General features: G+C 58.9%; 1 protein-coding gene across 1 annotated transcript in view; it reads right to left on the bottom strand.

The window, feature by feature from the left end:
• The window catches only part of RTEL1 (regulator of telomere elongation helicase 1), a 41,011-nt gene that overhangs the window by 22,099 nt on the left and 4,044 nt on the right, over nt 1–14,868 (bottom strand). Inside the window, exons 6-17 of the mRNA XM_054173508.1 lie at nt 14,372–14,447; nt 13,379–13,463; nt 12,362–12,427; nt 11,245–11,398; nt 10,582–10,620; nt 9,362–9,440; nt 8,393–8,490; nt 7,463–7,518; nt 4,824–4,898; nt 4,065–4,143; nt 624–756; nt 361–474 (exon numbers count right to left, since the gene is read on the bottom strand). Of these exons, the coding sequence (XP_054029483.1) occupies nt 361–474; nt 624–756; nt 4,065–4,143; nt 4,824–4,898; nt 7,463–7,518; nt 8,393–8,490; nt 9,362–9,440; nt 10,582–10,620; nt 11,245–11,398; nt 12,362–12,427; nt 13,379–13,463; nt 14,372–14,447 (1,054 nt within the window). The remainder of the gene's footprint in view (nt 1–360; nt 475–623; nt 757–4,064; nt 4,144–4,823; nt 4,899–7,462; nt 7,519–8,392; nt 8,491–9,361; nt 9,441–10,581; nt 10,621–11,244; nt 11,399–12,361; nt 12,428–13,378; nt 13,464–14,371; nt 14,448–14,868) is intronic.

Raw genomic sequence — 14,868 nt, 5'->3', positions numbered from 1 at the left:
TCCAGCCCCTGAGCAGTCTGTGGCACTCACTCCAGAAGGTTCATGTCCAGAAGGCCTCTACCAGAGCCTAAGTGCAGCTCCTGGGTGATGCCTGGGGGAGCAGATCCTATTTGGCCTGCTCAGGGCCCTGTTAGTGCACTCAGTGCTCTGCCATTTGGTAGCTTCCAGCCCTCCAGCCCTGAAGTGCCAACAGCAGCAGGCAAGGGGTGCTGCTAGCCAGCAGGATGTCCACACTGGGACAGTCTCTGGCCAAGAGAAGAACTGCAGGGACCACTGAAGTCACCACCAGCCTCCTGCAAGCAGAGCCCAGAACACAGAAGCCAGGACTTCAAAGCAGACTCCCAGGTGGAAGTTTCTTACCTTCTGTCATAGCTAGAAGTGAGCTCAGTTCCATCAGGCCCCTTAGGAATGATCCCAACCCAGAGCTGGTGCTTGCTGATGACATGAGGATTCTCCAGGCAGACAGGAAAGGGGCTGCAAGGAAGAGAGAAGGGAGCTGCCAGGCACCCCCCAGGGGATCCTCCACTGGCAGCCAGGCCAGAGCCCTCCAGGAGAGGGCCAAGAGAAGCCCCAAAGGTCAGAGGGCAGGCTGTGCCCTGGGGGGCACCCAGCTGGCTACTCACATCTGCATCTCCATTGTGAATGAGGAGAGGGGGGAGAGAGTCCCACTGGTGAGGATGATGGACCTGACCCCCTGGCCCACCAGCTCCTGCATGCAGTACCCAGGGCTGAAGCACCAATAGCTCAAAGTCTTTCCTGGAGCAAAGGAAGAGAAAGCAGCAGGAAGTCAGGCTGCAAATGGCACAGCTGGGATGGGACTAAGGCACAGCCCCCAGCCCATGCTCTGATGGTGCCAGGGGCCAGAGGAAGAGAAGGACAAGGGCCCAGAGCTGCAGTGCAGTGAGATGAAAGACAGAGGCCTGAAGTTACTAAGCAAATCAATCTCCCCAGCCCTGCTCTTGCTTGAAAGGAAAAGCAGCTCTGCTCCATGGGGGATTTCCAGTGGCTATAAACCTTTCACCTAAACTTTCCACTTTCCCTGCAGGCAGCTGCCAGAACTTTCAGCCTCTGTGGGCTGAGGATCCCTGGAGTGTGTGGAAAACCTGGCAGAGCAGAGCTTAGCCCCAGGAGGATCTAAAGAAGCAGGGCTAAGCCACACCAACCACTTGCTCAGCTCCTAGGTGCACCACCACTGCTCTTGCTGAGAGCCTACCAGAGGCAGAGGAACAAGGGGGGGAAGCCATCAGCTGCTTCAGGAGAGCAGGCAGCACCCCCAGGGGGTTCCTGCTGGCTCCTTTGGCATTCAGGCAGACAACAGCAGCAAAGAAAACTCTGCCCCTTGACCCTGCTCTGCTGAGAGCACAACTCCAACCCTGCCTCCAGCTCTGGGGTCCCCATCTCAAGGACACAGAGCTGCTGCAGAGAGTCCTGAGCACAAAGATGCTGCCAGGGCTGGAGCAGCTCTGCTGGGAGCACAGGCTGAGGGAGCTGGGGCTGTGCAGCCTGCAGAGGAGAAGGCTCCAGGGGCACCTCAGAGCTGCTGCCAGGAGCTGAAGGGATCCTGCAGGAAGGCTGCAGAGAGACTTCTCCTGAGGGTGTCAGAGCCAGGCCAAGGGAGAAGGGTTTGGAGCTGAGGCAGAGCAGGGCTGGAGTGGAGCTGAGGAAGAAGTTCTCCAGCAGGAGGCTGCTGAGACCCTGGCACAGGCTGCCCAGGGAGGCTGTGGATGAGGCCTTGAGCAGCTGAGTGCAGCTGAGAGGTGTCCCTGCCGCTGGTGGGGGTTTGGAGTGGATGAGCTGCGAGGTCCTCCCCAGGCTGAGCCCTGCCAGGCACCCATGGCAGTGCCAGGCCCCTGTGGCGGTGCCAGGAGCCCCCCGTGGCGGTGCCAGGAGCCCATGGCAGTGCCAGGCAGTGCCAGGCCCCCCGTGGCAGTGCCAGGCCCCCCGTGGCAGCGCCAGGCAGTGCCAGGTGGTACCAGGAGCCCATGGCAGTGCCAGGCCCCCCTGGCAGCACACGGGGCCGGGCCGCACGTGCTGCAGAGCCTCGGCTGCCTGCAGGAATTCCCCACAGCTCGGTGCCCAGTGACTCACTGCTGCCAGCCCCATGGCAACCCTGCTGGGAAGCTATGGCTGCCTCCTTCCACCTCACCTGGGCAAAGCCCCCAGGTGGTGCTCAGACCCCGCAGGGACCCCACGCCGAGGGCTGAGCAGTGCCAGCTGCCCCCTGCACACCGAGGGGCTGCAGAGCCCAGCTCAGGCCTGCCCGGGGAGGGGGCAAGGGCAAAGCCACTCCTGGCAGGAGCCTGCAGAGCCAGCATGAGAGCCCCTGTGCTGGGGGGGATGGCCTGCAGGAGTCAGCCAGGCTGGGAAAGAGCTTTGGGGTCCCAGCCTCACCCCAGCACTGCCAGGGCACCGCTGAACCACGGCCCCCAGCACCACATTGCCACGGCTTTAAATACCTCTGGAGGTGATGATTTGACCCTGAGCAGCCTGGGCCAGGCCTTGACAAGCCTCAAGGGGAAGAAACTGCTCCCCATGACCAACCTAAGCCTCCCCTGGGGCAATCTGAGGCCATTGCCTCTTGTCCTGTCACTTGCTGCCGAGGAGACCAAGCTCCCCCTGGCTCCAACCTCCTCTCAGGGAGCTGCAGAGAACTCCAACCACTCAGGGGCTGCCTGCTCACTGCTCAGTATGAAATACTCCTCTCCAACCAGGGCAGGTTTGGGCTGGCCAGGAGGAACCATTTCTGCCCCTTGAGGGCTGGCCAGGCCTGGCCCAGGCTGCCCAGGGCAGTGGTGCAGTCCCCATGCCTGGAGGGGTTTGAGAGCCCTGGAGCTGTGGTGCTGAGGGCCATGGGCTGGTGGTTGGACTTGATGGCATCAAAGGACTCTTCCAGGCAGAACAATTCAGTGACTCTTGGCATCTGTTGAGACTTGCACTCAGTGGAAGCCTAGCAGAGGGCAGACAGGACTGAGCAAGCCTCCAGCTTCCTCCCTGGGCAGCCTGTTCCAGTGTTCCACCAGCCTCAAGGTGCAGAAGTTCCTCCTGATGTCCAAACTTAACCTCTCCTGCTCCAGTTCCAAGCCCTTTCCTCTCAGCCTGCCCCCCAGCCCCTTCTGAGCAGTCCCTGCCCAGCTGCCTGCAGCTCCCCTGCAGATACTGAGATGCAGCTCTGAGCTCTCCCTGGAGCCTTCTCCCCTCCAGGCTCAACAGCCCCAACTCCCTCAGCCTCCCTGCACAGCTGAGGTGCTCCAGCCCTCTGATCAGCCTTGTGGCCCTACTCTGGACCCTTTCCAGCAGGTCTGTGTCCCTCTTGTGCTGGGGGCTTAGCAAAACGAGATCTGTGTCTGTCTCTCCAGCAGCAGATGCTGTGGTTTCCACCCAAGGGTGTTTATTAAACTCAGAGCAGCTGGGTGCTGCTCCTCTGAGTCACAGGGCAAGTGTCCTCTCACCTCACTAAGCCCTTCTGAGCCATGGTCATACTGAGGGGGCTCCAGACACCAAGCTCTGCAAAGCACAAGGCAGGCAGGAGCAGGTGGGAGGAGAGAGGGAATGGCAGGAAGAACTCACAGCTGAGCAGGAAGCCCTGGAGAGGTCAGTGGAGGCTGAAACCATCAAGAACTGAGAGCTCCAGGGAGGGCCCTGAGGGCTCCAGGGAGGGCCCTGAGGGCTCCAGGGAGGGCCCTGAGGGCTCCAGGGAGGGCCCTGAGGGCTCCAGGGAGGGCCCTGAGGGCTCCAGGGAGGGCCCTGAGGCAGGTCTGCAGAAGCAGACACAGGGTAGGATCAGCCTGGAGAAGGGAATGCCCCAGGCAGAGCCAAGAGCAGCCCCCAGTCCCTGCAGGGGGCTGGCAGGTAGGAGCCTCCCTGAGGGACCCTCAGCCCTGTGCTCCTCACAGCCATCTGCACCACTCAGGAGAGCAGAGGCTGCCTCCCTGTCCCAGAGCTGCCAGGCCACAGATGCAGCACAGACCTGGGCTGCCTGCATTTGTCTTCTCTGATCTGAAAGGAGCAGGAGAGTGGCTTCCAAGCCAGCTTTTGTGGCAGCCTCCCCTAGACAGTGCTGTCACCTTCTCTTCTGGCAGATGAAGTCCAGAGGTCTGTCCTCTCTCTCTTCTTCTCACTGCTGGGGCCCTGGTGAATGTGGACCTGCAGGCAAGGAAACCCTTCTGGGGATGGCCACTGGAAGGACCTTGCACCTCAGCCCTCAGGAGAGCAGCCCCTGGCAGGGCTACTTCATGGAGTTAGGGTCACTTCCACAGCCTTCTCCCTGCCCTCTCCCTCCCCCTCCTCCCCCCTCCCTGCCCTCTCCCTCCCCCTTCTCCCCCCTCCCTGCCCTCTCCCTTCCCCTTCTTCCCCCTCCCTGAGGTCACAGAAGGTAACTTTCAGGTTCAATTTAGATCTGGTCCCCAGAGTTCACTGAGGCAACACAGCTCCTAAGTCCCAAACCCCAGCTGACCCAGAGGGACCCAGGGGGGAGGGAGGCAGGGTCATTGGCTCTGCTGTGTGGAGCTGCCCTGCTCCTGAGCAGCCAGCAGGCACCACAGGGATGAGAAAAGGTTGATAGAGAAAAATAGGAAGGGAAATAAAAACTTCTTGAGTTTGGAAGTGCCAGAGGCCTGAGCAGGCTGCCCAGAGAGGCTGTGGAGAGCTCTGCAGAGCTTCCAACCCCCCCTGGCCACCGTGCCCCTGGGCAGGCTGCTGTGGGAGCCCTGCTGGAGCAGGGGCTGGGATGGGTGAGCTCCAGAGGTGCCTTCCAACCCCCCCTGCTGGGATTAAACACCAGAGCTAAGAAGCCCAAAGGCTGCAGGAGACAGAGCAGCTCTTACCTTGTAGTATTTGGCTGTCAAGTGCTGAGGCCTGACAGCAGCTGTGCCTTCTGGGGGCTCACTGCTGAACACTGTCTGGAAAATGGATGCAGGGGAAGGGAAAGGTTTAACAGCTGCTTCCAGCAAAGGCCCTCAGGGAGCTCTGCACTGAGAGGGAGCTCCAGCAAAGGCACTGCTGAGACAAACTCACTAACAGCAGCAAGGAGATAGAGTGAAGCACAGAGGAACTTGACTAAAGAAGTTCAAGGCAGGCAGCTCCTGCTCTCCATGGCCTGGCTGGAGCAGAAGCAAGGCAGGGGCTGAAACTCAGAACCCCACAATGGCTTGGGTGGGAAGGGAGCTCCAAAGGCCACCCAGCCCAACCCCCTGCCCTCAGCAGGGACATCCTCCCCTGCAGCAGCTTGCTCACAGCCTTCTCCAGCCTCACCTTGCACAGCTCCAGCCATGGGGCCTCAGCTCCCTCCCTGGGCAACCTGCTGCAGTGTTCCAGCAGCCTCCTGGGGCACAACTTGTTCCTCACCTCCAATCTCAATCTGCTCTGCTCTCATTTCAACCCCCTGCCCCTGGTGCTGTCCCTGCAGGCCTTTGGGAGCAGTCCCTCTGCAGCCTGCTTGGAGCCCTTCAGCTGCTGCCAGGCTGCTCTGAGGTCTGCCTGGAGCCTGCTCCTGCCCAGGCTGAGCCCCAGCTCCCCCAGCCTGGCCCTGTGGCATTGCTGCTCCAGCAGCTGCACACAGTCAATAAACCTGACCCAAGCCCAGGCTCTGGGCCCAAGGCATTTCTTGCCTCACTGCCTGGATTCTCATCCTTGTGCACACAAATCCTTCAGCCACAATCCATGAGGAGCACACCCAGAGCAGCAGCACTGCCAGCAGCCACCTCCTACAGGCAGGGGGGAGGGGAGAGATCTTTTTGATCCAAAATAACTCCCCCAGGGCTTTTTCCATGGTCAGGAAGAGATCTGATTCCAGCTAAGCCCCCAGGGAGCAGCCAGGGGGGGAGGACTGCACAAATCACCACATCCTGGCCAGAGGTGACCTGGACAGAGGCCTCAGCACTTGGCCACCTGTAACACAACAGCTGAGGCAAGTTGGTCTGTGTCAGCTTTCAAGCTGTCCAAACATTCTCCTTGAGCAGCACTCAAGGATCTCAGGGCCTGGGCCAGCTTCAGAGAGAAAGCAGAAGTGGAACTGCAGGCCCCTGGCTCCCTGCAGCTGCTCCTTGCCTGGGGGTGCCCAGGGCTGGGCTTTGCATCATGGAATGGTTTGGGTTGGAGGAGACCTTTAAAGGTCATCCAGTCCTGCAGCCAGCAGGGCCAGCCCCCACCAGAGCAGGCTGCTCAGAGCCCCAGAGAGCCTGAGCTGCACTGGTGCCAGGCATGGGGCAGCTCCCAGGGCACAGTGGGCACAGGGAGAGGACTGAGAGCAGCAGCTGGGTCCCCCCCAGGGTCACAGTCAGCTCCTGGGGCCCTAAGGAGATTCATTTCCCTTTAGAACAAATGAAAGCAGCAGTTAAAAGCAGCCAAAAGCACACTGCCCTGAGCCACTCTGGGGGCTCATGGGGAGGGTTGCTTGGGGCTTCTTCTGTTGGCTTTGGGGTCTTTGAGTTGGGATTTGGCTGGGCTGGGCTTTGGGCTGGGCTTTGGCTTTTGCCTGGGCTTGGGTTGGGTTTTGGTTTGGTTTTTGCCTGGGTTGGGTTTGGATTCATGACTGGGCTGGGTTTTGTTTTTTGACTGGGGCTGGGTTGGGTTTGGGTTTAGTTTGGGTTTTGGTTTGGGTTTGGCCTGGGTTGGGTTTGGGTTTTGCTTGGCTGGGCCTTGGCTTTGCCTCTTGTGTGTTGGCTGTTTTGGCTCCAGGGTTTGTTTGTTTGTTCTCCTCAGGCTGTTTGTTTGCCCTCCACTTCCCCAGAAGATCTCAAATTCCCCAACCACAGCTGCTGGGCAGCAAGTGAACAGCTCAAGGGCTCAGCTCCACCTGGTGGAGGCTGAGCACAGGCAAATGGAAAAGAAGCCTCTGCAAAAAGAGAGCCTTGGAAGTGCAACAGAAAACTTCTGAGGATGAAGAGGGGAGCAGAGCATCCCCTGGGCAACAGCTTCCTCCTCAACCCCCAGCTGCCTCCAGCTGCACAGAACCCCAGAATGGGCTGGGCTGGAAGGGACCTCCAAGGGCCACCCAGCCCAACCCCTGCCCTCAGCAGGGACATCCTCCCCTGCAGCAGCTTGCTCACAGCCTTCTCCAGCCTCACCTTGCACAGCTCCAGCCATGGGGCCTCAGCTCCCTCCCTGGGCAACCTGCTGCAGTGTTCCAGCAGCCTCCTGGGGCACAACTTGTTCCTCCCCTCCAATCTCAATCTGCTCTGCTCTCATTTCAAACCCCTGCCCCTGGTGCTGTCCCTGCAGGCCTTTGGGAGCAGTCCCTCTGCAGCCTGCTTGGAGCCCTTCAGCTGCTGCCAGGCTGCTCTGAGGTCTGCCTGGAGCCTTCTCCTGTCCAGGCTGAGCCCCAGCTCCCTCAGCCTGTCCTTGTGGCAGAGCTGCTCCAACAGCTGTACACAGTCAAGGATAAAACTGATCCAATCCCTTCCCATGGCTTTAAACTCCATTTTCCTACCCTTAGGACATCAGTAGGAGCAGGGAGATTATTTACCTGGATGATATCTGAGAGCTTGTGCAATCCAGCTGCATTGACAAAGATCCCAGGACCTAGAGAGAGCAAGAGAGGATCACAACAGCAGCCAGCTCCACAGCACCCCCACCCCAACAGCTCCACAGCACCCCCACCCCAACAGCTCCACAGCACCCCCACCCCAACAGCTCCACAGCACCCCCACCCCAACAGCTCCACAGCACCCCCACCCCAACAGCTCCACAGCACCCCCACCCCAACAGCTCCACAGCACCCCCACCCCAACAGCTCCACAGCACCCCCACCACATGCACTCCTTCAAGCTTCTCAGCATTGTTCCAGAGGCCCAAAGCCTGCACTCCAGAGGAAAGGTCATGGCCCTGGAGCCCTGGGAATCTGTCACCTGAGACAATGACAACCTCCCCAGGGCTCCTCCACGTTAAAAGCAGAGTCACAGAATGGCAGAGGTTGGAAGGGAGCCTGAAAGATAATCCAGCCCAACAGCCCTGCTAGAGCTGGGCCACCTGGGGCAGGCCACACAGGAGTGGAGGAGCTGAGAACATAGGAACTGAAGTGGAGGAGAGACTCTGGACTGAAATGAGAGCAGAGATTGAGATTGGAGGTGAGCAAGCTCTGCCCCAGGAGGCTGCTGGAACACTGCAGCAGGTTGCCCAGGGAGGGAGCTGAGGCCCCATGGCTGGAGCTGTGCAAGGTGAGGCTGGAGAAGGCTGTGAGCAAGCTGCTGCAGGGCAGGATGTCCCTGCTGAGGGCAGGGGGTTGGGCTGGGTGGCCTCTGGAGCTCCCTTCCACCCCAACACACTCTGTGGTTCTCTGACCTTTCAATAGCCTCCTGAGGTCTGCCTGCCCCAAGCAGCCTTTCTCCTCTTCCCCTGAACACCACAAAACTTCTACCTGAAGTCTGGAGTCAACCAACTGACCCTGGACACTCACAGCTTGAGAGGTACTGCAGGATCTGCTCCAGGGACTCCAGGAGGGAGGATTTGGTCTGGAATGTGATTTGGGCTTGGGCAAACAGCTCAAAGATGTAACTGCAAGGCAAGGCAGAAGTGGGTGAAGCCCATGGGGAATCAGCTGGCCAGCAGCCTCTCCTCTGCAGGAGCCATTTCACCATCTAGTAGGAAACATGACCTTGGCCCCAGGGCAAAGGAAACCCCCAGGAATCAAAAGGATTAAAGCATCAGGTAACACTGAGATGAGAGAAAGGATCCTGCTCCTGCCCTTCCTTGTCCACATCTCCCCACACCACCACACTGCTCAGCTGAAGCACACCCAGCAGGCAGGCTGAGGCTTGCCTCCCAGAGCACCCCAGGCACTGCCTTAGGAACAGAGTCAGAGAGCTCTGAGCTGCCCCAGACCTAAGCAGTGTTGAAGAATCCCTGGAAGTGGTGATGCAAACTTAGAAGCAGCCCCAGGAGCAGCTCCTTCCACTGCAGAGCAGCTGCTGAGCACAGGCACAGCACAGGAGTGGCCACCTGGCAACCATGGCTCAGGGAAGCTCCATGGCAAACCCTAATGAGTGAAGGAAAGGGAGCTGAGGAACCCCCAAGCCTGGGATAGAGACTACTGCTGCACAGCAGCTTTGTGCCACCAGGCCCAGGCTGGAGGGGCTGGAAGGGAGCTTGGAGCTCACCCACCCCAGCCCCTGCTCCAGCAGGGCTCCCACAGCAGCCTGCCCAGGGGCACAGTGCCCAGGGGGGGTTGGAAGCTCTGCACACCAGGAGACTCCACAAACTCTCTGGGCAGCCTGCTCCAGGGCTCTGCTCCCTCACACCAAAAGATTCCCTGGGTGGAAGCTCCTGAGCTCCACTCTGTGCCCATTGCCCCTGGGCACCACTCAGGATCCAGCACACTGGAGCTGGCTGTGCTCTTAAGGTCAGCTGCTTATGAGAGGAGATTTACCTTCCCTCCTTGGTGACTCCAGGGGCACTGGCTGGCAGCTCCACTGCATCAATGGCAGCCTCCAGCTGAAGCAGAATTTCTTTAGGAGAATCAAGAGGGGGGGAAAGAAAAAAGTTAGGAGTTGACAACAACTCACTCCTGGGACACAGCTGAGGCTCTCCTTCAGCTGCAGCTTCACACACAGGCTGCAAGCACAGCAGGAACCTTGCTGCTGCCTCCATCCTGGGAACAGATCAAAGTGATCAAAGCCCAGATCATAGAAACACACAGGCTGGGAGGGACCCTCACAGGCTGGGAGGGACCCCCACAGGCTGGGAGGGACCCCCACAGGCTGGGAGGGACCCCCACAGGTCACCCTGTGCAGCCCCCTGCCCTCAGCAGGGACATCCTCCCCTGCAGCAGCTTGCTCACAGCCTTCTCCAGCCTCACCTTGCACAGCTCCAGCCATGGGGCCTCAGCTCCCTCCCTGGGCAACCTGCTGCAGTGTTCCAGCAGCCTCCTGGGGCACAACTTGTTCCTCACCTCCAATCTCAATCTGCTCTGCTCTCATTTCAAACCCCTGCCCCTGGTGCTGTCCCTGCAGTCCCTTGGGAGCAGTCCCTCTGCAGCCTGCTTGGAGCCCTTCAGCTGCTGCCAGGCTGCTCTGAGGTCTGCCTGGAGCCTGCTCCTCTCCAGGCTGCACACCCCCAGCTCCCTCAGCCTGTCCTTGTGGCAGAGCTGCCCCAGCCCCCTGAGCATTTTCCTGGGCCCCTCTGGACCCTCTCTCTCAGCTCCAGGTCCTTCCCAGACACCATCTCTGAACACCCACATGGAACCACTTGCAAGACCTCAGCTCAGCTGCAGCTGCTGAGCTCTCCCCTCTAGGAAAGCTCTCCTGGACCTGCCCTGTAGCCCTCAGACAGCTCAAGCTCTTGATATTCACTTTGTGTAGCACCATGTTCTAGCAGCAAGCTGCTGCAAGGGGCAGCCCCAGCAGCCTGACAGCACTGCAGGATGAGAGCAGCTCCAGGACTGGAGGGGATGCACTCATCTGCTACTGCAGCACTCCAGGGGCAACCTCTCCACCCCTGGGGGGAAACCCTGCAGATGAAACACTCCACAACTCCTCCTGGGTTCCTCAGCTCCCAGCAGTGCTGCAGGAAGGTGGTTGATGGCTGCTGAGCTTTGGAAGGTGTTTCACCAACAACTTTGGGTACCAAGAAGGAGAAGAAGAAACTTACTCTTGATCTTTGCTATGTCCTCCAGCTCCATGCTCAGCCCTGCTGAAGAAAGGAAAGGCTTCAACAGGGCTTCATGGACTCACAGTGGGTTGGGTTGGAAGGGACCTTAAAGCTCATCCAGCTCCAACCCCCTGCCATGGGACCCCTCCCCCCAGCCCAGGCTGCTCAAGGCCTCACCCAGCCTGGCCCTGAACACCTCCAGGGAGGGGACAGCCACAGCCCCCCTGGGCAGCCTGTGCCAGGGCCTCCCCACCCTCACTCTGAAGGATTTCTTCCTTACCTCCAGCCCAAACCTCCCCTCATGGACCTTAGACCCCTTCCCCCTCATGCTCCCACAACAAGCCTTACATCAAGGACCTCTCCCAGCTTCTTGGAGGCCCTTTCAGCTATTGGTTTCCTGGCTGCTTCACTCCCAGTCCCCTGATGGCCCTCCAGAAATGGAGGCTGGAGCTGTGCACACAGCAGGAAGCCTTTTGCACTCCACCCCCTGCTCCCTCTCAGGACACAGAGGGGAGGCCAAACCATTTCCACACCTCTGGCAGGGATTGGTACTTAATTCATCTGTTTGGGAGATGAAATTTCCAGAGGCTGCAAGCAGAAGTTGGGTTGCAGCTGTTGGCCTCTGATGCCAGGGATCAGCAGGGTCTGTGGCTGCCAACACACCTGAAGTGGCCAAGTCCATGTTGAACTCTGCACTGATCTCATTCTGCTGCAGGAGTTTGGCTTGCTCTTCCAGCACCACATTCACAGCATCCATTGCTGAAGCCAGGTCATAGGGAGTCAGGTCAAAAGATGCTGACTCCTCACACAGCCTCTCCTAAACCAAGGAAAGAAAGGTGAGAAAGCCCAGAGACCCAGCTGGAGTTCACTTCTGATCCCCAGCTCAGACCTGGTCTAGGACCTTCTGACCTGCAGTTTGGGAACACCTGAAGGCTTGGACCTCAGTGCTAAGCAGCCCTGGCTCTGCACTGGAGAAACAGATTTCACCTCTTCCATACTGCAGAAGCTCCAAAGCTGCTGAGGGGCCTGGAGCAGCTCTGGGAGGAGCAGAGGCTGAGAGCCCTGGGGCTGAGAGCCTGCAGAAGAGCAGCCCCAGAGGGGACCTCAGCAATGCTCAGCAAGAGCTGAAGGAGCTGTGGGGGGCAAGAGGCTGGGGCCAGGCTCTGCCCAGTGGTGCCCAGGGACAGCACAAGGAGCAGTGGGCACAGAGTGGCAGCCAGGAGGTTCCCTGAGGAGAAAGTTGTTTGGTGTGAGGGAGCAGAGCCCTGGAGCAGGCTGCCCAGAGAGGTTGTGGAGTCTCCTGGTGTGCAGAGCTTCCAACCCCCCCTGGGCACTGTGCTCCTGGGCAGGCTGCTGTGGGAGCCCTGCTGGAGCAGGGCTTGGCCTGGGTGAGCTCCAGAGGTCCCTTCTGAGCCTCAGCATGCTGAGGTTTGTGGAGTTTAAGCTGTGGAGATGTGGTGCTGAGGAACTTAGCTCAGTGGTGACCTGGCAGTGCTGGGCTAAGGGTTGGACTCAATGATCTTAAAGGATTCTTCCAACCCAAACCACTCTTCCTGCCTCAGGGAAAGTGCCTCTGTAAATCCAGAGATGCAATCATCAGCCAGAAACCATCCCAGCAGTGTCAGGGCACTGGAAAGGAAACTACACAGCAGCAAGAACTGTTCCTGCTGATGGACAGGGACTGAGACAGCTGACACAGAGCCCAAAGGCTGTTCACAGCAGGGCATGGCTCTCTGCCTGTCTTTGGCTGAGGGCTGGCCACAGAGCAGGGACCACTTACCACATTGTGAGCCTCATCCAGGATCACCACAGTCCCCTTCAGGTCCAAGCTGTGTGACTTTCTGCTCTGGAGAGAGGAGAAAGGAGGCTGAGGGAATGGACCAACAAAAAGCCACAGGGAAAGAGAGCTGACTGCCTGAGAAGCTGGCTCAGGAGAGGCCTGGCCTCCCAGGGCAGGGCTGGGGCTGCCCAACCTCCAGTCCAGGGCTGGCTCTGTCTGGGCATGGAGGTGCTAGCATGCAGCTTGCAAAGGCTGGTGGAGGTTACAGCTGCTGTTGGGAGGGAGAGCAGCAGCAGCTGTGCCACACTAGGATGCAACAGGCACACCAGAGCTGACTGCACCACTGGCATGTGGGGGCAGATGGAGGTGGAGCAGAAGGGTTTGCCTTGGGTCTGGAAGTGAGTCATGGAATGGTGTGTAGCTGGAAGAGACCTCCAAAGGTCATCCAGGCCAACCCCCCTGCACTCAGGGCCATCCTCCACTAGAGCAGCTTGCTCAGAGCCTTGGTGAGCTCCAGGGACAAGGCCTCAGCTGCCTCTCTGGGCAGCCTGCTGCAGTGCTCCTGCTGCCTCATTTCCATGTTCTGGAACTCAGGCAGCTAGCTGCAGCAGCAAAGGTGTCTGAGGGTGCATGCAAAGGGAGTGCAGTTTGTCAGGGGAGGGTTGTGCCCTGCAGCTGAACATCACCAGAGAGCAGCAGCACACCCTGCAAAGCTGGGGCCAGGCCCTGAGCAAGCTGCTCTGGTGGAGCTTGTCCCTGCTGACTGCAGGGGGGCTGCACTGGGCAACCTCTGGGAGGTCCCTTCCAACCCAACCCATTCCAGGGCTCTACTGAAACCACCAAAGAACAAAGGATTTGTTAAGTGCTGGAAAGAACAGAGAGAGCAAACACAAGATGGGATCCTCCCTGCCTCCAGAGCCCTGCAGGCCTTCACCTGTGTCACATCAGCTCCTCCCAGCTCACCCACCAGAAGAGAAAGAGAAGAGCAGCTGTGTGTGCAGGAAGGGAAGCCCTTACCTTGGAGTCCAGCAAATAGTTGTAAGGCATGAAAATGACTTCTGCCTGCTGCTTCAGGCTCCGAGAGAGGTAGTAAGGACAAGCTCTGGGTGAGAGGAGGAGGAACAAGCTGAAAGGTGAGAGCTGCAGAGGCACTTGGAGTGCTTTCCACATCCCCAGCCTGGGGATGACCCTCCCAAGGGCTCCTGAACAACCCAAGGAGTTGGGGTTAGCATCTTTGCTTTCAGTAGATGCTAACCAACCTTCACAGCATCAGAGTGGGCTGGGGTGGAAGGGACCCCCAGAGGCCACCCAGCCCAACCCCCTGCCCTCAGCAGGGACATCCTCCCCTGCAGCAGCTTGCTCACAGCCTCACCTTCAATATCTCACCTCAGCTCCCTCCCTGGGCAACCTGCTGCTTGCTCCTCACATCCAGCCTAATCTGCTCTTCTCACCTGCCTCCATCTGGCCAGCAAGCCAAGAACAGAGGTGAGGAGAGGAGCAGACAACAGCAGCCAGCTGTGCAGCCCCACAGGGCAAGAGAAGCCAAAGGAGAGAGAGAGGCTTTCATTGGTGTTACCATTTCAGCCCTTCAGGCTAGAAGGGGAGGCTGCTCTAGGCTGGTTTATCCCAACAAAGCACCCACTTCCCCCTCTCAGATGTGCCACAGAGCTGCAGCAGCCCTTTGGCATCTCAGATGATACTGACAGGCTCTGCTCAGGCAAGAACACCACTGGTGAGCCTGCCCCTGGCCTGATTCAGTCTTCACACAGGGAAGGACTGAAACATGCTGCTGTGTGATGAACAGGAAGAGAGGGAGAGGCTCCAGTGCACACATGGCTCTGGTGGAGGCTGTCTCTGCAACATCTGTAGCTCCTCTGCTTTGCTCTCATCATTGTCCTGCTGCTTTTGTGCATCTCAAGTCCATACCAAGACAGGAACAAAAGTGAGCAGAGGAACAGCTTGCCCTGTCCTGACAAGCAAGGGGGAGGAGGATCACAGGGGGTCACTTACCTGTGCTTGCTGCCATTTTTAACCAAGTCTTCAATGTCCATGATGGATTTCATCAGTTCCTTGTCTGTGCTCTTCTCTGTGAGAAGAAAAGCACATTGCAACCACAGCCCCTGGCTGAGGTAGCACACAAGGGTTTGGGGTTACCCTGACCACTCCTGGACACCTCCTTCTTCCCAGCTGCAAACACTGAGCACACTCAGAATGCTTTGAGCTGGAAGGGTCCTTAAAGGTCATCTAGTTCCAACCCCCTGTGACAGGCAAGGACACCTTCCACCAGAGCAGCTTGCTCAAGGGCTGACTCAGCCTGGCTTTGAATGCTTCCAGGCTTCCCCAGGCAGCCTGTCCCAGTGCCTCACCCCCCTCAGGGGCAAGAATTCCTTCAGTGTGTCACCTACACCCAGCTTCCTCCACTCTGAAGCCACCCCCCTTGTGCTGTCATTCCATGCTTCTGCAACAAGCTCCTCTCCAGCCCTGCTGTAGCCTCCTTCAGGTACTGG

Source organism: Dryobates pubescens, chromosome 26 (genome assembly GCF_014839835.1).
Source record: "Dryobates pubescens isolate bDryPub1 chromosome 26, bDryPub1.pri, whole genome shotgun sequence".
In the NCBI taxonomy this organism is placed as follows: Eukaryota; Metazoa; Chordata; class Aves; order Piciformes; family Picidae; genus Dryobates; species Dryobates pubescens.
The sequence above is the reverse complement of the archived record's forward strand: the minus strand, read 5'-3'. Positions and strand labels throughout refer to the sequence as shown.